This window comes from Alexandromys fortis, unplaced genomic scaffold (genome assembly GCF_014885135.2).
Source record: "Alexandromys fortis isolate MF-2015 unplaced genomic scaffold, M_Fortis_MF-2015_v1.1 scaffold_50, whole genome shotgun sequence".
NCBI lineage: Eukaryota > Metazoa > Chordata > Mammalia > Rodentia > Cricetidae > Alexandromys > Alexandromys fortis.
In genome coordinates, this window is record NW_026067932.1 from 3,194,669 (window position 1) to 3,215,529 (window position 20,861).

Consider the following 20,861-nt stretch of genomic DNA (forward strand, 5'->3'; position numbering starts at 1 on the left):
GAGAGAGAGAGAGAGAGAGAGAGAGAGAGAGAGAGAGAGAGAGAGCGCATGAAGGTCAGAGGGCAGCCAGCAGGAGTTCATTCTCTCCTACCATGTGGGTCTCATGGATTGACTTCAGGTCATGGAGCCTGGCAACTGGATGACAAGCACTTCCCACTGAGCCATCTCACCAGCTCATCTCTTACTCTTATTACCCTGAGCTTGTTTCCACGAGGAAGGAGTCAGTAGCATCGTCGTGCCATCCTCCTAAAACGTGAAGCTATCTAACCTTGAAATCAGTATAAGAAATAGCTCTGCTGCCGCCAATTTCCCGCTCTGTGAAGCTGGGTACTGCAGCCAATGCCCTGCTCCGAAGCTGGGCTTGATCACTAGGCTCAGAAGCACATCTTATAGCTCAGATTCCCAGGTAGCTATTTCAAAACTTTAAAAGCATAGATCTGGGATAGGTGAGCGTTTGAAGAAGGGATTAGTAAAAACAGCCCAGCCGAGCTCCTGGAGCTCCTGGAGTGCGATGCCAAAGAGGGAGGAACAATAATGTGAACAAAGGGGAAACCCACACAATCAGCTGACCCGAGCCAATGGCAGCTCACTGGCTCTGGACTGACAACTAGGGAACCTGTATAGGACCGAACTAGGCACCCTGAATGCAGGTGACAACGATGTGGCTTGGGCAGGATCTAACCCTATTGCATGAACTTTTTTTTTTCTCTAGGAAGAGATACCTTGCTCAGCCTAGGCAGGTCGCTGGGCAGGTGGGGTGGGCGGGGTTGGCTGGGCTGGGTTTGGTTTTGCCTCAATGAGCTGAGGAGACAGACTTAGTTGACTTTTCAGGGGAGGCTGTACCCTCCCTGAGGAGTGAATGGGGGGGGGATGGGGAGAGCAGGAGGATAGGAGGGCGGGGGAACTGGGATTGGCATGTAAAAAAATAAATATTCTTAAAAAATAGCACAGGAAAGAGCAGACAAATATAAGCAAAGTACAAGTGTGTGTAAGTGCATGTGTGTGTCTATAAATATATCTTAATGAAATCCAATGTTTTGTATAACGAGAAAAAACTTAAAAAGAAATACCCACAATCTTCAAGAAGTGAGCACAGGGAATACAGCCACAAACTATCACAACTGTGAACCAGCTAAGCATCGAAGGAGGCCACACTAAGGCAGAGTCGGGAAGGCTTCACACAGAAAACGCACCTGATGCCCTTCAGCCACTGGAAACAGATAATACCGTCAAGTGTGACACTCAGAGAGGCTGACCACGGGAGCACAGACCCATGCGCAGCTGCCTTAGACTTTACGGCTCCCTCACCACCTAGATTCCCAGCATAGAGAAAGCTCTCTATGAGATATCTGCACATCTAACTCAAGAAAGGTCATCCGAAGTAAGTGCAATTGTCTTGCATTTCCTCCCCAAAACTCCCTCAACCAGGGAAGGCTAACTCATAGAAAAGAGGAAAAGGTCTCGGTCTACTGAGCCAAATATAACCCTCTCTTTTTTTCCAAGACCTGCCACCCAAGAGAGACTTGGTCTACACAGTGACAACCAGAGCTCAGGGTGTATCGTCCCCCACCTACACTTCCCTATGAACTGTGTGGCCCTTCTCTGTGTGGCTCCCATACACACGCTAACAAACAGGCCTGCTTTTTCTCTAGTTGGTGTGCCTGTTCGGCTTCTTTCAGCTGACTCAGACAGGGAGCCTGGAGAGGAAGCGAGGCCTTCCGTATACCTACTGCACATCCCCATGCATCAATGCCAGGAACCTGAATTTCTCTCTTGTCAGTGCCACCTTCTGAGTCAACAAAGCCTGTTGATTTATCCTTCAGAGTATCTCCTTAATGTGTGCTAGACTTCTGTCGCTTGACAAAATAGCCAAGACAAACAACTTAGAAGAGGTCTAACTGGGCTCACGGCTCCAGGGATTTCAGTCAGTGGTCTCTGCATTGCTTAGGCCAAAGGCGGCACAGTTGGTCAAGGCAGGAGTGTGAGGCAGAGGAACTGCTTGACTCAACAACCGTGGGAGCAAAGAGAAAGACGAGACATTTCCCAATATATCCACCAATGCTGCTTTTCCTCCTACTCCTCCACACCCCTTCCTTGACTCCAGCTAAACTGGAACCACCTTGTATTTCCACGTGATTCTGCCCTCCTCTGTCTCTTTCTATCCACCGAATTCCCTTCTGGTCAAGGCCATCTTTCCTTCCAAGGATTTCTGACTGCCACATTCTGGGTCATTCTTTAAGATGACAGTCACAGGTTGTCCCTTTAAGAAGGCTGCCCTGATGCTCTTCTGTTACCTTCAAAGGACAAGGTTACTCTCTTGTTTATATGTTATGTATAAGGCGCTCAAGGGGTTGTTACTATCTGTTCACCCTCCCAATATTCTCTGTAGTCTACCTATTTACTTTTGTATCCTTCTATATGCAAGCATAGTGCCTAATTCACTGTTCAAGGAAAATTCACGAACAGGTAAATGTGTACAGGTGGCTGCCACTTTCTTAGAACCTAAGACCAGTGCTTGCTTCGGCAGCACATATACTAAAATTGGAGCGATGCAGAGAAGATTAGCATGGCCTCTGCAGAAGGATGACACGCAAATTCATGAAACAGTCCAGGAGAGAGAGAGAGAGAGAGAGAGAGAGGAGAGAGAGAGAGAACTTAAGACTACAGCACACTGTTTGGTATGTTATATATCATAAAACACAAACTCAAACTCAAAATCCGTGGCACATACATTAAAGGATAGTGGGTTGAACTAAATAAGGAGTACGCATCTAATCTAGGAGTATGCATAGTTCTCTATTTGTGTCTTTTTCTATGATTTATTGTTTTTTAGATCTATTGGGGGTGTGACTGCTTTCCCTGTGTGCGACTGTATGTGTACCTGTGCCTTTAGAAGCCAGAGAGGAGGCTGGAGTTACAGATGGTTTTGAGCCACTATGGAAGAGCTAGGAACCAAACCTAGGTCCTCTGAAATAAAAATGTGCTTTAACCATGGAATTATCCCTGCACTCCTTACTTTAACTTTTTGAGCCATGGTCTCACTATACAGCCTGGCTGGCCTGGAACTCACTACATGGATCAGAATGACCTCTAACACAGACCACTGCCTGATTCTGCCTTTCAAGTGCACTTGAAACGCCACTGTTCGTTCCACATAAGATTATTTTAATGGTGTGTGTGTGTGTGTGTGTGTGTGTGTGTGTGTGTGTGCATGTGAACGCAGATGCTAACAGAGGCCAAAGCTTCAGCTGTGAGCAGCCTGATATGTGTTCTGGGTACCTACTAGGAACCAAACTTCCATCTTCTACAGGAGCAAGCACTACCGGCTCCAAACTGCTGAGCCATCCCTCCAAGCCTCTGTTTTTCCTTTTAAGCTAGGAAAATTACAGACTTAAATGAAGGCATGTGAGTAGACTAGAAATCAATGGGTTGTAGTCATCTGAAAAGTCAAAGACAACAAATATTAAAAGTTCTATATTCTCTCCATCATGTAAGAACAGTCACTGATTTGGACCCGGCCAAACACTGATGGGAACGCACCTTGTAAGACCTCAAGAGGCTGTGTTTGGCAGCTCAGGCTTCTGAGCTAATGAAACCATATCACATTTTAAAGAGACCATCTGTTAAATATCAACATCTCCCCAAAGCAAAGCAGACTGCGATGGAAGTCAAGACGCTCGCCACAGACAAATGAAAACAATTGTCAAGGGTCATGAAATAACTCACACACATTAAACACAGAGCCTTGGTCTGAAATCCAGCAATACGCTCTGATCTTTTGAGAACAGCCCAGCTTTGTCAGTTCTTCTTAACCGTGTTCTCTTTATTTCACAGTTGCTGAGTACCCGAGACGGCAAATGGCATTCTACCAGTGCGGTTAGTGCTATCTGAGAGACCTTCTCTGTCATAACAAGAGTTCTACTCGCACGCACGAGAAGAATGTCAACAGCAAGGCCTGCCCAAGGCACAGCCCTTTATCATTTCTATGTCGCAGATGAGGTGATGTCACGATGTTACCTAAAGGACATCGTCCTTTCCAGGCTCCGCCCTTCTCTTTGCAGGGGAATAATCACGAGCTATTTTCAAAAGATTTGAAAAAGAACAGAGAAACAAATATTCAGAGAAGCTACAGACTGAATGTTCTAACCACAAAGAAACAAAATGAATACACTTCCTTTAAAATTTTATTTTATTTTTTGTTTCTTTCTTGAAACTAAGTCTCGCTAAACTGCCTTGGTTGGGTTGGAATTTACTATGTTGAACAAAATGGCCTCAAATTTGCAGGAATCCTACTGTCTTTCCTTCCAAATGTCAAATGGGCATGAGCCACTATGCCCAACACATTTCTTTAAAACAAACGTTTATTAAGACCTGAAAAGAACAATAAACTAAAATCTGAAGAACTTCCAGGGAACTAAAGAGATGCCTCAGATCGCAAAGGGCTTGCCACACAACTACAAGGACCTGAATTCAAATCCCCACCTTAGGTGGTGAGGGCTATTGTACACTGTGTGAAGATGTGTCCTTGTGATTGGTTTAATAGCAGGCAAAACAGCCAATAGCTAGGCAGGAGAGGTTAGGCAGGACTTCCAGGCAGAGAGAGGAACTCAGTGTTAGAATCTAGGCATGCAAGAGACACCAGTCAGAAGCAGAGGGAGTCAGACATACAGAATGGAGGAGAGGTAGAGAGCCACACGGCAGAACGTAGATTAATAGAAACAGGTTAATTTAAGTCATAAGAGCTAATTGGGAACAAGCCTAAGCTAAAGGCTAAGCTTTCATAATTAAGAATCAGCCTCTATGTCATTATTTTGGGGCTGGCAATTCCAAAAGAAAGTCTGACCAGAAAGACCCACTATACTTAGGAGTCTCCAGTGACCACAAAATGCGGGAGCCAAGCAGGCAGTGACAGAACGTGATGCTGGACAGAATCATGGGCCACGTGAGAGCCTTCCTTTATACTGTGTGCCGGTATGATCTCCAGTGTCGTGTGGAGATCACTGTGGTTACCACTTCAATAGAGAGAGAAACCGGACAAGATTCAAGCAAAACAGAACAGGCCAAAGCAACAGTATGAAGCAGGAAAAGAAAGCGAGGAGAGCCTGATTTTAATTATGGCTCTCACACAATACTATCTGAATGTTCTTTCTCAAGCTCTCCACAGGCATTGGCTCTTCGCACTCATTTAAATTCTAGTCAAATGCCACTTTCTCAGAGGCTTTCGTCCAAGTAACCACTGCAGTCTCCAGCACATCACTGCTGTGTTCCCCGTGCAGCCTGGAAACACTCTGAGCTTCTTCCTGTTTATGAGTTTGGGTCCCTCTTCCTCCTCCACTGGGATGGGCATACCACAAAAGCCAGGGCCACGGCCACCCCTGATGTCTAATGAACACTGAGGCTACCTGCGACATGAGGGCTATCCTTGACCTTCTCCAGGATCTGTACCAAGGAGCAGCAGCACAGAAAACGAGCTTGCAAAGGAGCAAGGTGTGAGCAGGGCACAGCGGCAGCTCCGTGACTGCCGAACAAACCCCTCAGAGCACCAAGTGTATCTGTAATAGTCACTCCGCTGCCAGGGGCTGTACAGACCCCCAAGCAACTGCTTCCAACACCCTGATCTGAGACTTACTCCTGTTGGGCTAGGGGTGGGGTTTGTGTGTGTCTGGGGTGCCTGTTTGCTTTTCAGATAGGAAAAAAAGTATAAATCACGGGGGTGTCTGATTGCTTTTGAGACAGTGTCTTACTCTACAATCTATGCTAATCTGGAACTTAACACTTCACCGCAGTTAGCTCTGAACTCATGCCAGTGTTTTCGCCTCTGCCTCCCAACTGCTAGGGTTACAAATGTGTGCATCGTGCATCCGGTTCAGAAACTGAGTCTCATCAGCCAACAACAAAGTCACTGAGCTCGAATCCCATACTGGGTCACAGTCTAACTTTTTCCACATATCAAATCATTTATAAGTAATACTTTGTTTTCATTTACAAAGTGGCATTCTTTAAACCAAAAAGATTAAGTAATTAGCTTCAAGTTACCCAAATCATAGCTGGCAACCAATTTTTTTTATATTTACTTATTCCGTTATTTTATGTGTTGATGTGTTTTTTATTGCATCTATTTATGTGCACCGCATGACAAGATCAGAAGAAGGTGTCAGATCCCTTGGAACTGGAGTTACTGACAGTTGGGAGTCATTACGAGGGTGCCGGGAATTGAACCCAGCATCTCCATAAGAGCAACAAGGGTTCTAACCTGCTGAGTCAACTTCCAGCCCCGGGACTCAATTTTAGATAACCACGATGTACCATTCATTAAAGGTAGAAGCAGATTTAGACAGAGCAACACATGCTAAGCAGGAGGCATAATGGGTTAGTCAAATATGACAAGGACTCGGGTGACAAGGGTTTCGTCCTTGGCTTGCTATATTGTGAGGATCTTTCAAAATTCTATCTTGTAACACTCCAATATGGCATGGGGACATTGCTGTTATACAAATTTCCCCTTTCATAATATCTTTATTCAAAGAAATGTGATTTCAAATGAAACATATAGATGTTTATAATAAACTAAAACAGTACAATGAATTTCCCTATTATATATCCTTAAGCCTTTATGAACATATGGACAATCTTCATGTCTCCCGAACACATACACAGACACACACATACAAGTATGAATACATATAATACAAACACACGCTGGATTATTTTAAGAAAGTGATTACTCTATTAGTAACAGTGAGCGAGGTGATACACTTATTCTCCACTTGACAGGATCTATAGTAACACAGGAGACAAGCTTCAGGGCACCGTTCTGAAGTCTTAGCCCTGCGCTGGCTAGCTTTAGGTCAGCTTGACACAAGCTAGAGTCATCTGGAAGAAAGATACCTCAAATAGGAAAATGCCTCCATAAGATTTACAGTAGGCGAGCCTGTAGGGCATTTAGAGATTGATGGGGGAGGGCCTAGGCCATTGTGGGTAGTGCCATCCCTGCGCTAGTGCCCTAGGTTCTATGAGAAAGAGGCTGAGCAAGCCAAGAGGGGCAAGTCAGTAAGTGGTATTGCTTTATGGCCTCTGAATCAGTTCCTGCCTCGGCTCTCCTTATTAGACTGTGATTCAGGAAATGTAAACCAAACAAGACCTTTCTTCCCAAACTGCTTTTGGTCATAGCACTTTATTGCAGCAGTAGTAACCGTAAGACGAGCCCCACTAGTTTAACTGACATAGGGAGACCCACCTTAACCGTGGGTAGTAGCATCGTGCCATGGGCTGGAGTCCTGGACTGAATACAGGGGAAAGCGAGCTGGGAACTAGCATCACGGACGCTGTGCCTCAAGCTCATGCTGCCACGACTTCCAGGACGCAAGGGGCTGTCCTCGAACTGTGAGCCAAATTAACCCTTCTTCCATTAAGTTTGTCTCAGGTCAGGTATGTTGCCACAGCAGCGTGGGAAGTAAAAACAGCGACCTCTGTTCTGTCCTTAAGAAGGCATGGTCAGAACAGTGAGGTGACTTGGGAGCTAAAGACACTTGCTGCAAGCCTGGGTTTGAACCCACAAGGCACGTGGTAGGAGAAGACTGACTCCCACAAGTTGTATCCTGACTTCCACACACGTACCAAAGCACAGAAGCATGCTCGCTCGAATGTGCTCCCCCTGCACAGAATGGATTTATTTTTAAAAATTTTAAAGATGTGTTCAAGCCTCAAATGTGTATAATTCCCTTCTTTCAGTAAATTTTAAGAACTGCCCCAGTTCATGCCTATAATCTCCAGTGCTCAGAAGGTTGAGGCAGAAGGACTGTTGTAAATGCGCCAGTGTCAGACTAGGTTACACAGTGGGTCAGAGGGTTGGCTCAGTGGTCAAGAGCACTGGCTGTTCCTCCAAAGAACCAGGTTCAATTTTCCACACCCACATGGCAGCCCACAACTCTGTCTGTAACTCAAGCTCCAGGGGATCTGAGACATACATGCAGACAAAACAGCCATACACATAAAATAAAACAAAACAAAACAAAAAACAAACAAAAAAAAACTCACAACAAAGAAAGGTAAGAATCAGTGGCAGGACAAGAACAAGCCCTAAGAGAGATTCATGATCTAGACATAACTACATACATTTCTATACATATACATATATACACATATAAAAAGCCATTAGTGAAATAATTTCACACGGCTGGATATGAAACACTGTAGGTGCTACATTACAGAAGGAACAAGACTTGGACTTGTAAACCATTTCCAGACTACTCACGAGGGCTGCTACTGCTGTTTTCCCATCAGTATGACAGATCACATTCCCACGCACAGCGGCAGGCCAAGAAAAACAAAAGCAGAAATAACTGATTGCCAAAATATACCTGTTTATCTTCCAGCGGGTCTGGCTCTCCTTTGCTGGACTCGGAGCTGACGTCATCTTCATCAGAACTATTGATGACTTCCTCATCAGAGGGCAGGTCACCAAGACCCAGATGGAGACCATCGTGCCGCTCCTGCGATGTTGCAGAGCTGCGTCAACAGAGATGGATACCCGTTAGTCGCCTTCCACACACCAGCATCAACTACCTGATCCTGGTCATGGGAGAGACTGCGCCTATGGGATTCGGAGGAATGGAAAAAACCAGGCAAGCCAAAACCTGCCTTGCTTTTCCCCGGCTCAGTTGGTATAAACTCAAATTCACTCTGTGCTTAACAGTCAACTTTAGTACAAATTCAACTGATAATAATGAAGGCCATTGTGGGTGGTGCCATCCCTGGGCTAGTGGTCCTAGCTAGGTTCTGTGAGAAAGAGGCTGAGCAAGCCAAGAGGGGCAAGTCAGGAAGCGGTACTGCTTTATGGCCTCTCAATCAGCTCCTGCCTCCAAGTTTGAGTTCCGGCTTTGGCTTTCCTCATTAGACTGTGATTCAGGACATGTAATAATAGGAAGCAAGTTTCCCAGTTGCCTCCATTCTGTTTCCACGCCTCCTTGCTTTAGAAGACTGAGTCTCTATTGATTCCTGGTACAAACCAAGAAGACTGAGAGGGAGCACACTAGATGTTGTTGAGAACTTCGGCCTTGATATTTAAAAACAGCACCAAAATGCCAAATCTGTAAAGCTTGGGAACTCCTGACGGTAAGCGTCCAATCAACAGTACAGGAGTAACAGTGAGCATGTGCCCACCACCCTAGTTATCACTGATAGATACCTGCAGTTCAAGATGGAGGAGGACAGTGGACCTAGAGGGTGTCAGGCTCCAGCCTCCTACAGAAACCCTAAGGGAGCCTGGTGATCTAATGAGGACATTTAAATGAGTCCTCCTTCCAGGTGATTATGACTCAGCTGAAGTTGGAAAAGCACTTCCAGGCCATTAATCAGCTCTTCCTTGACAGCCTGATCTCACCAAGGCTTCGCATGTGTCCACACAGATCTCAGGCGGCTCAGAGCCACGGTTCAATCCATTTTGTAAGGGGAATTCCACAGTCAAGTTCCCCAGGCAAAAGATGGGAATCATTCCGGCATAGGATGTGCATATTCAGAAACAAGACCCTTTTAGAACTGCCTATCTAGACCCGGCTGGGTATAACTCCACCATCTGAGTTCGGGCACAGTGGGAAACGGTCTCAGCAAACAACCAACTGCTTTTCTGGTGGCAGTCAGCAGCTAGCCTACCAGAGCATGTGCTTGTAGAGTAGGTGAGGCCACTAGAGCTGAAGAAAATCATCAGGAAGAAGGCTCTAGTAGAAGAGAAATTTGCATTCCGTGCCTGTTGTGGCTCTTTCTCGGGTCACAGGCAGGTCACTCAACTGCCAGAGTTCCAAATACGAGCATTTCTAACGTGAGTCTTCAAAGTGAAGGATAAATTTCCTGCTAGGTCCTGGACACACTGTAGAATAACAGACTGGCTTCAAAAACCATTCCTGCAGTTCAACGGCTACACAAACCAGTTGGATCGAGGCAAAATGCCAAAAGGAACACCTCCTACCACCAAGCACTTGGCTTCCTGTTACTCAGTGGCCAGGGCCTCTTATCACTCAGCTGGGTGGATGCACACCTTTATCATAGGTGGCCTGGACAAGCGGGAGACTCACATCCTGGGTGGGAGAGAGGCAGGGATTTTCCAGTCAGATCACTGACAAAATGAACTGTTCCTGCGAGCAGGGCTGAGAGCCAGTTCAGCTGGGCTATTAGTGTTCGATTTGCACTGGCAAGAATAATTAAAAGCAAACAAGATGAAGACCAGAGCGCCTATTCATGTAGCTAGAAGAAAAAGTACCTTCACCTTTGGAGGGTTCGGGGTGGGGGTGGGGAATTGGCTGTGCTGGGAACCAGAGAAAGGTCTCAGTGCGTACTAGGCAACAGCTCTCTCACTGAGCTCACAGCCAGCCCAGTTTCACCTTCATGCCTTACTCTTTTGACCCTCTAGACTTGCCATCTCAAGCCGGGCGATGGTGGCGCACACCTTTAATCCTAGCACTCGGGAGGCGGAGGCAGGCGGATCTCTGTGAGTTCGAGACCAGCCTGGTCTACAGAGCTAGTTTGAGGACAGGCTCCAAAGCCACAGAGAAACCCTGTCTCAAAAAAACCAAAAATAAATAAATAAATAAATAAATAAATAAATAAATAAATAAATAGACTTGCCATCTCAGCACAGGTTACATTTCTGATCAGTTACTGGCATCATCTGGAAATTTCTTAAAAAATGCAAAGCCCTCCCTCCCCTGACCTGCAGGATCCGGATCCAGGTAGAGCTAGAAACTGTTCTAGAAATTTCTTCCATGGCCCATCAGAGGGTTTTTCTGGACATGGGGATTTCAGGTGGTTAGTGATGAGGACCCTGGGCTTTGATTCTGGTTGGAGTTGAAAGGTGTTTCTCTGGCAACCATTTAAAAGGCGTTTTCATAAGAAGATACCTAGTTATTGTCATCGCTTTTAGGAATTCAAGAGAGAACATGACGGCACACACCAGGAATCTAGCTCGCCATCAGGAGGCAGAGACAAGAGGATTATGAGTCTGAGGTCAATCTGGGCTCTAAAATCAAAACGGAAAACAACACCGACAACCAAACAAGGCTCCAAATGAAGTGAGAAAGTCACTATTTAAAAAAGAGCAGGGGAAGGAGCTGTACATACACACAGGGTTGAGCACAAGGCTGGAGGGCATGGTGTATTCCAGCACCTACAAGCTCCTTGGTCAATCCCAATACCACGGAAAGTGAAAACCAAACTTCATGAATCCAGACTACTGACATAAAACACTGGGATACTTTGACTTCCAAAGATTGCTTGCTGACTAAAACTTACCCAGATTCTCTTTACCCCCCTCATCATGGATTGGTTTCTTAGTCTCTTCTGGGCCCTAAACCACCTCCCGCCAATAGCTACTTTTAACATGTAAGCACTACACAAAGGCTACTTTTCACATGTAAACGCGGGACAGCTGTGTTTTCTGCTGAACCCCAGCATGCTGCCTGACATGGAACATCTCCACAAGTACTTTTCACCTGTTTTGTTTGTTTTTGTTTTTCAAGACAGGGTTTCTCTGTAGCCTTTGCTGTCCTCGAACTCACTCTGTAGACCAGGCTGGTCTTGAACTCAGAGATCTGCCTCCTGTCACCACTGCCAGGCTACTTTGAACAGTTCTCAATGGTGAAAGGATAAAGTTAGGGACACTGGGACCGAGAGGAAGGGATAGAGTAAGAGGGGGAAAACAACAACAATGTCTCCTGGAAGGCCCGAAATGGAATGACTCGAGTAAGTGGAACCAGCAGAAGGCCTTAGGTCAGCCAGAGCAGACTGGGAATAAGGAACCTGAGTGTAAAGGAACAAAGGGCTTAGCGGCCCATGGGGAAGACAGCATCCAGAATCTACACTCATTTGTTGATTTTGATAACAGTTATTAAACTGTTTACCCATGTAATTAAGTACAGCTTCCAAGTCAACCTTGATAATTTCAGACTTCTGATAACGAGCAGGCTCTGGACTGAGGCCTGACGCCGATCCCGCAGTGTGGAACTCTTCTCTGCTTTGCATAGAAGAAAGTAACGCCTAACACTGCTCTGCAGGCTAGCGGGGCAGGTCAGGATTCCCCCCACATCTTCCTGTCTAGTTCACGGGAACAGTGACGTAAGGGCTCGGGAGCTTCAACAGCAGAACACACACTCAGTTCTACCTCCCTCAGGCACCCACTCCAAATCAGATTTGCTTCTAAAAGAGACAGAGTTCTAGAAAGTCAAGAGAAAACCAAGCCAGAAAACCAATTGCTGTTGATAGGCACCGTCCCTCGATTCCAAATGCCACAGTCTTGTAAATACAGTTTTTTAAGAGTTAAATTTTTCCCATGCTAAATTCTATGTGGACAGAACATTCTCTCTCAGCTGGAAAAGAGAATATAAAATTGTATATAAGACTTTATAGCAACAGGTCCTCCAGATCGCAAGAACATAAACCTGCTGAGTGGAAGCGGAGAAACACCCTTCTGCACGGGTCCCTCAGCAAGGGAAGGGCGAGAGCAGACAGCCAGAGAAGCAGAGTGAGTCAGTCACCTAGAAACCGAGCAGCTCCCAACTCTGAGAACGGCGGCTCAAGATAATGTGTCTGTCTCCTTACCGAGTCGCAGCATGTACATTTGAACTCCAGCCTCTTCTTCTACCCTCGACCCCTACCCAAGCTGAGGAGAACAAGCGCCCACGCGGGCGCGATGCTGTTCCGTTTAGTCTACGGACTGTGTGCTTCCTTGGGCTGCTTTCATGTGTATCACAGAGTGAGCAGAAATGCGAGATTAAGAGACTTGAAGGATGAACATTACATGGGAAACAATTTTTAACAAGCTATCAGTTATTATGTAAGACTAACAGCTTCATAATTTCACCACGAAGCGGTTACTTCACTCCCCACATAAAATCGTGGATTCCAGCATCAAAGGAAAGCCATGGATCAAGTCAACAGCAACAAAAATGTGAAAATCTTTTCTCACATATTGTTGTTTGGTTTTATTTGTTTGTTTTTCTTTGTGGTGCAGGGGATGAACCCCATGCTTTGCGGGGGGGGGGGGGGGGGCTCTACTGCTGTGCTACAAAGGCTAGCCCCAAACCGTTCTTCTCAAGTTTCCTTTGAAGTCCTGCAGTACCTCTGGAATTTCCCCTACAAGCTCGGCGGCGGTGCTCTTGACTGTTTTATGAAAACCTGGCTCAACCTACAAAGTAGGCTTACTGGTCACTTCACCTGCCAGCAGACCTCTTAGGAGTCACATATCCCTAAGACATATTTTCAGGTTTTCCACACACAGGATAGTATGTGCGGAGTCTGGGTGGCACCCTAAAAGCTGGGTGACAGCAGAGTTACAGGAAGAGTTCCACAGTCAGCAAAGGACTCTATGTAGAAATAAATGGAGTCGTCCGCGGTTCCTCCCTACAGCGATTGTTTCTTGTCCGCCCCCCACCTTCCCTCTTTCTTCCTTTTCCTCTAGAGACAGAGACTGTAGTCCCAGGCTGGTCTTAACTTCAGTGGACCTGCCTCAACCTCCGGAGTGCTGGGATATAGGTATGCATTAACATGCCCGGCGGCAAACGTCGTTTTAATTTCACGACGCAATGATTTCATCAGCTGGGTCGATGGTAAATGCCTACAACTCCAACCTTCTCCCGTGAAGCTGAGGCAGAAGAACTGTGAGTTCCAGGACAGCCTGGAAAGATCTAGGTCATTTCAGGGAAATAAGGAAAGATGAAAGCAGAAAGTTTCATTATCATGATGTCAGTCAAAAACAAATCGGGAGCACAGGTAAACAGTGCATTAACCCTGCTAAGTTAAAAGCTGGTTAACACGGAACGGAAGTCCTGAAAAGTTAAAAGCTGGTTAACACAGAACGGAAGTCCTGAAAAGTTAAAAGGATAGTAGGAGTTACCCAAAATAAAGAAAAAAACAAATGAAAAAATGAAAGGTATAGGATATACACAATTAGTGGTTCTTGGTTCACAAATTTTAGAGGGGCCTTCAAACTATCAAGCTGGGCCAGTGAGCAGGCTCAGGGATGACTTGAGTTCAGTCCTGGGGATGGACATAGTGGAAGCCAAGCATGGACTTCCTCAAATTGTCTGTCTTCTGCCCTCCATGCACGTCAAAGGGAAACACGTGTGCCATCCCACAAGTAAGTTTTCATAAATTAATTTTAAAAACTAGCAAGTCAGCTCTGTGGCTTGAAAAAAATACCTTGCTTCCCTGAAATGTGAACTAGAGATGGTTTAAAACTGGTGCTGAAAGACTGTTAGAGAAAGAAAATGGGCTTTGTGTGTGCAGCCAGAGTCATAACCCTAGGCTAAGGCTCCATCACTCACTCACAAAGTGGAGAGGAAGCGATTCAAACAACCAGTAGGGAGACTGCCATACTCTAGGAGCGAGGTGCAGAAGCAGGTGCGTTGGGTGCTTTCTAAAAGAACTACCTTGAAACCACACTGAGGGGCGTATAAAGCTGACTATGTATGTGCCCAATTGTATTTCGTTCAAGGTGAAGGCATTAAGATAGCATTAGTAACATGTCCCCCGTTACCGCATGTTAAATGTTATGTCACACACAGACCCCGCTGTATGAAGTACGAGGAACATAAGCCAACCGTAGCTGCACCCAAGGGACATCTGCTTTCACTCCCAGATCCTGCGTTATGCAGACCTGCTTCCTAACAGAAGTTGCAACCACAACCGCAAGGACCACTCCCCTTAGGGAGAAGGACGGAAAGGGGCTTGGGGCCTGCAAGGAGGTAACATCAGGCAGGGCTAGACTGTTACTCGTGAAGAGATTTAATTCACTTCCTTACTCACAGATACCTACGAACAATACTGGCACCATTTCTCATCCGTAGGTACAAGACACAACACTGATAGATGTCTATTCTAGCCGGGCGGTGGGGGCACACGCCTTGAATCCCGGCACTTGGGAGGCAGAGACAGACAGATCTCTACGTGTTTGAGGCCAGCCTGGTCTACAAAGTGAGTTCCAAGATAGCCAGGGGCTACAAAGAGAAACTCTGTCTTGAAACAAAAATCTACTCTAGAACAGCTATGGGTCAATAACACCAAAGATGCAAACAGAACCTTATCCTGGACACACGGGCCAATCTTCTCAAAACTGGAGAACACAATGGGCACCAGGCAGAAGTTTTCCTCCATTCTTTCCCTTTCATTCAGTATCGAGGAACAGAACCCGAGGCCTCACCCATGTGGGCTGAGTGTTCCACCACTAATGCAGCAGCAGCCCCTTTCCATCTTCTCTTTGGTTTCTTTGAAACAGAGTCTGCTGTGCAGGCTGAGCTATTCTCCTGATCCTCCTGACTCACGTTCCCGGGTAGAGGGATTCTAGCAACGTGCTGCTTACTCTACCTGATTTTCTCCACTCTCTTCATCCAACACATCACTGCACCTTCCACTAGCTACACTGCTGACTAATTCTGTTTATTTTTAGAATCTTTGAGAACCACCCCCTCAAAAAAAAAAAAAAAGCTTGACAGTTCTAGCAAACTATGATAACATCTTCTAAAACTAGAGTCAGGGAGAATTTAAAGGAAGCGAAAATAAACATACACTTAAGAAGGGAGATATAGAGAACCACTGAGAATAGGATTCCAAGCATTTCTTTACAGTACCAAACATGTCTAGGAACAAAGGAGAACACTTGTCTCAGTCCAAAACACACCTGTATTTGAAGCCAGGCTCCACCTCTCATTTGTCTATATATAACTGGTGATCTATTTAAGCTTTCTAATTAAATGCTCCTTTCAACTATAAAACTGAAAGAATACCACCTGCTATTAATGTTTAATGAAATAATGTGAGCAATCTATCATATTCAATAGATTGTAAATAAATACAATTTAACTAATCTTCAGGGTCTAGTCAGATAAGTGTAGTTCTCACCCCTCGTCAAGGAGACTTTTCTTTGCAACACATGGAGACCATTACAGACAATCAAGAGCAATAGCAATGCAGAGTTGTGGAGCCTAGTCCCAAGTGATGCATCTACAACGTATCTCCTACACCAGGGGTCATCCAGGAAGAGGAGTGGAAATACACCAGTGCAAAAGGAGCAGGGAGTTTGCTTGAGACTGTGTCTCCTAGGAAAGTCAGGAGCTACAGCCGTGAAGTCTCACCACACGACTGACTAAATAAGAGTTGAGTAGAAGACAGGGAGGAGAGCGGGAGCTCATGAGGCCTTTGCTGAGAACAAAATAGTCTTCCCCAGGAAACAGCACATCAACTAACTGCTTATACAATAGCAAAGGATCATCTCTGAAAACACACATACAGGTAACAGTATACAGACTAAGCAGGCTGTGTTCATGCATTTAGGAATATACATAGCAACGTAAATACATATGTATCTATAAACAACAATTAATGAAAAAAAGGTCATAAATTTGAAAGAGACCAAGGAGAAACATATGGAAGGATCGGAAGGGGAATGAAAAAAAAGGAGGCACCAGAGAGCTATATAATAGCTTGAAACCACTTGTTACTCTTGCAGAGGACCCACGCTCAATTCCTAGAACCCACATGGTGCCTCACAACTGTGCCTAACTTCAGTTCCAGAGGATCCAATGTCTTATCTGACTTCCTCAAGGTCCAGTCATGCACATGGTCCACAGACACACAAGCAAGCAAAACACTCAAACACATAAAATGAAATAATAATTCTAAAAATAAATTTTTAAAGGCAAAGCAAAACAACAACACACACACATACATACACAAATAAAACAGCCATGAGAAGAGAAAGACATTAGGGTTTATCAAGTAGATAGAAGAGCCTAGATTTATTCTTATTCACCCCTGCTAAGTCCAGAATTAGTTCAAAGCAGGTCTACTTATTACATGAATGAATTAGACTTAATCCTAATATCTGAGCATAAGTACAGTCTAGTACAATTAGGTGTATCAAGCCTGACATTTATTTTTATAATGCCTACAAAGTTAACAATTTTTTTGATGCAAGGTCTTAATAATACAGGCTAAGATCAAATTTACAACCCCACCTCCTCAGTCACATGAATGCTGGCATTGCAGACAGATTGCCATGCTTGTCTTGCTAAGTCGCCTTTCAAAGGGTGAAAAAAACCTATTCGACATGTGAAAATCCTATACAACATCAAAACTTTAACTTTGAAATGCAGTCTCTGAGGCTTTTTCCACTTTAATGAAGCATGGAAATCCGCATTTTGAAATGAAGCAAGGGTACTTTGCTTCCTACTGCAAAATGAAGCTTATGTTATCAAAGAAATGTGCCTACAAATAAAGTTTTACTGGGTTCGTATTTGTACAGCTTTGCATAGGCAGTGTTGGATAACTGAAAGAGGAATATAATATTTCCCACTGTGTGTATAAAATATTTCCCACTGGCCTTCTAAGGGAAAAGTTTGCTGGTCTGCAGTTTAAATATACCTGCTCTGAGCCACAACTACCAGTGTCTGGGTCTCAGCCTGCATTTACTGGTTTCACGAAATTTAGTTAAGTGTTTAACCTACTCGTGCCTCCGTTTTCTCATTCATAAAATGAAGAAAGTAGGGGGCCTACCTGACAGAACTCTGTGAGACTATTAGAATCAACGCAAGTCATTCACAAACGATGCTTTCGTACAGAGAGCTAGTCTGCCCGTCCTTGGATCCTCTCCTATACAGTGTTATCGATCTGTAATCCTGAAGGAAAAAAATGATTGCTACAGACACATGAGATCCGGAACTGTCTGGACAATTACTTCAGAAGCGCCTTTGCACTATGCCATGGGAAACTCTCACCTCCAGTCAAACCACCAAACCGTCTGAGAGTTCCTTTCTACTGAAGTCAGGTGAGCTTTGCAGCACACCTAGGGCTTCGTGTTTAATTGTAATGCTTCCGGGTAGCTTGCCACTCATACAGTAACATCCTCAGTCTCTGGACAGTACTGTCAATTATCTTTAAAGGGAATTTAGTCATTAACCTAAAGCACTGACTCACTTAGAGGTATCCCACTATGTCTTAAGCACATCCTTTAGCTCTCTCTGTATAGCAGTTAATCACCTTGAGGAATGGGAGAAGCAGAAAAGGGACACTGTCATGAGTACAGCCAAGCTGCTGACTTCTCCCCTAGCATGAACATTTTACAAGCTGCCTCTGTTCTTTCTAAAAAACGGAAGGGAAGAAGAACTCATGAGCAGATGGGAGCGGCTCCCAGAAGCACCTCTCTGCCCAGGGCACACGTTGTCCTCCCTGTTGACAAGCAGCCAGAGGGTCTGGCTTTGAAGAGGAAGATGGGGTTCTGATCCTGAGCAAACTGCAAAGTCAGACTGTCATTCTTTCCCTTTTCCTCAAACAATAGACTTCCAGAGACAGTTTGACTCCTCCTAAACTTTCCATTTATTCTAAAACTTTCCATATTGAAAAGAAAAACAAACCCACAGCCAAAACAAAAACAATTAATTTTTTTTTTTTTAAAAAAAGCCTCGGGCTGGAGAGATGGCTCAGAGATTAAGAGCACTGGCTGCTCTTCCAGAGGTCCTGAGTTCAATTCCCAGCAACCACATGGTGGCTCACAACCATCTGTACTGAGATCTGGGGCCCACCTCTGGCGTGCAGGCATACATCGAGGCAGAATGTTGTATACATAATAAATAAATAAATCTTAAAAAAAAAAGCCTTCCCCAGCAAGTGGAGAATGGAAAGAATATTTACCTTTTATTTTATATATTTAAAATGTTCTATATAGTTTTTATAATTAAGCTAACACATAGCTTAAAATCCCCTATTTTCCCTGCCCAAGTTTACTAATCTCAATTATTTTAAGCATTTCTTATTAGCAATGTTTCCTTTTTTAGTATTTGGGGGGAAAAAAAAAGATCAAAGGCAGGGTGGGTTGGAGACAGGTATTCCCATTTGGTCTTCCTCATAAATGAAAACAACAACAAACCGGTCAGATCACGCTGCTATGAGTAACCATAGCAACCATTTTCAGCATCCTGACAGCAGTCTCTAAAGGAACCTCTTCTAGCACCCCAGATCTCTTCTTCCATCTCAGCCCAAGGGGAACACGCGATTCTTTATATTTTGCAAGGTAAACAGAAGGAAGAAGAGATGTTTCCAATTGAGCATCAGATAATATGGCAAAGCAGAAACATGTACCAGCTCCTGCAAACTGCCTTCATATGCACAGATTTGACTGACAGAGTCCTCCCAGAGGATTTCAGCAGAGTCACAGACAGAAACCCGTACTGAGATAAGACTGCTGTGGGCACACAGAGGACACACTCACTTGGAGAGTACAGAATGGTTCACAGAACACTTTCTGCTTTTTCAATGTGAGGCTCGGTGAGAATTAAGACTGTTTAGAACTGCTATATTTTTGGTTCATTTGTTGCTCTTTTCTCCTGAATACACATGCATTTTGTGTGTGTGTGTGTGTGTGTGTGTGTGTGTGTGTGTGTGTGTGTGTGTGTGTATTTCAGAAAGCCTCTCACTAGGACATCTTGGTATAACTCCAAAACTATATGTAGACTATCTAGATTTTTTAACTACTTTTCTTAGCTCGTTTAAGACACAGAGACAGTTCTTTTATTTAAAATGAATTTCTTCAGTCTTCGAAGTGTTTTGTTAATTTGTGATTTTCAGTTATACAATTATCTTCGCACCTTCTGAATAGTACATGATATCGCAAGGTCTGTCCCAGTTAGGTTTCTTTTTTTTTTTTTTTTCTTGGTTAGTTTGACTTGAGCTAGAGTCACCTGAGAAGAGGACCCTCAACTGAGAAAATGCCTCCATTAGATTGCCCTAATTCAGGCAAGTCTGTGGGGTGTTTTCTTGAGCAGTGATTGGTCTGGAGGGCTCACCTCACTGGGGACAGGTCCACCCTTGGACATGTGGCCCTGCGTTATATGAGGAAAGATACTGAGCTAGCTTTGGGGAGCAAGTCAGGAGGCAGCACTCCTCCACGCCTTCTGCTTGAGTTCCTGGCCTGATTTCCCTCCACGGTGAAATAGGACCTGAGAGTTTTGATGTGAAATAAGCCCTTTCCTCCCTAAGTTGCTTTTGGTTATGATGATTTATCAGAACCATAGAAACGTAAGAAATGCAAGGTCTACGTAAGACACTGTTAGGAACTGCTCTATGGGTATGTGGGGATTTAGACCAAAATGTCTTCTCTCTGGAGTTCTGGGGAAGAGGAACCATGGGGTCTAGATAAGACGCAGTAACTTTTTGTTTTGCTTTGTTTTTAGAGACAGGGCTTCTCTGTAGCTTTGTAGCCTGTCCTGGAACTAGTTCTTATGGACCAGGCTGGCCTCGAACTCACAGAGATCCGCCTGCTTCTGCCTCCTGAGTACAGGGATTAAAGGCGTGCGCCACCCCGTCCGGCAACAGTAACTTTTTCTGTTTAGCCTTTTCACAGTACAGTCAGGTGCCCCCTAAGAACTAATAAAGACGGACAGCGAAAGGCCTTTAAGTCGGCTCTTCTCCACAGGAATACTCTCGTCAACGGCAGTAGCTCCCCCAGTCACAACTGTGCTCCAAAATTGACAGGTGTTTCCTGTGCACTCTGGAAGCCTGGTCGGCGGAACACACTAGTTTACTCGAAATGCAGCTCGCGTCTGACCTCATACAAATAAAAGTAATATTTAACCTGACTCCTGTTTGCACAGATGTAGTCATCTAATCTGCGCCAGGATCAGCTGGGGCCAATGATCCAAAGGTGCTTGTAATCTCTCACGTTGATTCTCACGTATTTGCAGGTGGAGAGGGAGAGAATGACGTATTACAAAAGAATGGTAAGTTAGTTCTACGTAAGCGCCAAACCCCTAGGAACAGGGTACCCTGCTCTGCTTGGTACATCATAGAAATACAGAAAACACTACTGTTTTTATTGTAGTCTG

General features: G+C 44.8%; 1 protein-coding gene and 1 non-coding gene across 2 annotated transcripts in view; one reads left to right on the forward strand and one right to left on the reverse strand.

Annotated features, from left to right (window-relative positions):
- The window catches only part of Fgd6 (FYVE, RhoGEF and PH domain containing 6), a 112,913-nt gene that overhangs the window by 65,971 nt on the left and 26,081 nt on the right, over positions 1-20,861 (reverse strand). The window contains exon 3 of the mRNA XM_050145625.1: positions 8,361-8,508. Within this exon, the coding sequence (XP_050001582.1) occupies positions 8,361-8,508 (148 nt within the window). The remainder of the gene's footprint in view (positions 1-8,360; positions 8,509-20,861) is intronic.
- On the forward strand, positions 2,512-2,618 carry LOC126503872 (U6 spliceosomal RNA). Its single transcript, XR_007592441.1, has one exon. It is a non-coding gene; the product is annotated as a U6 spliceosomal RNA (small nuclear RNA).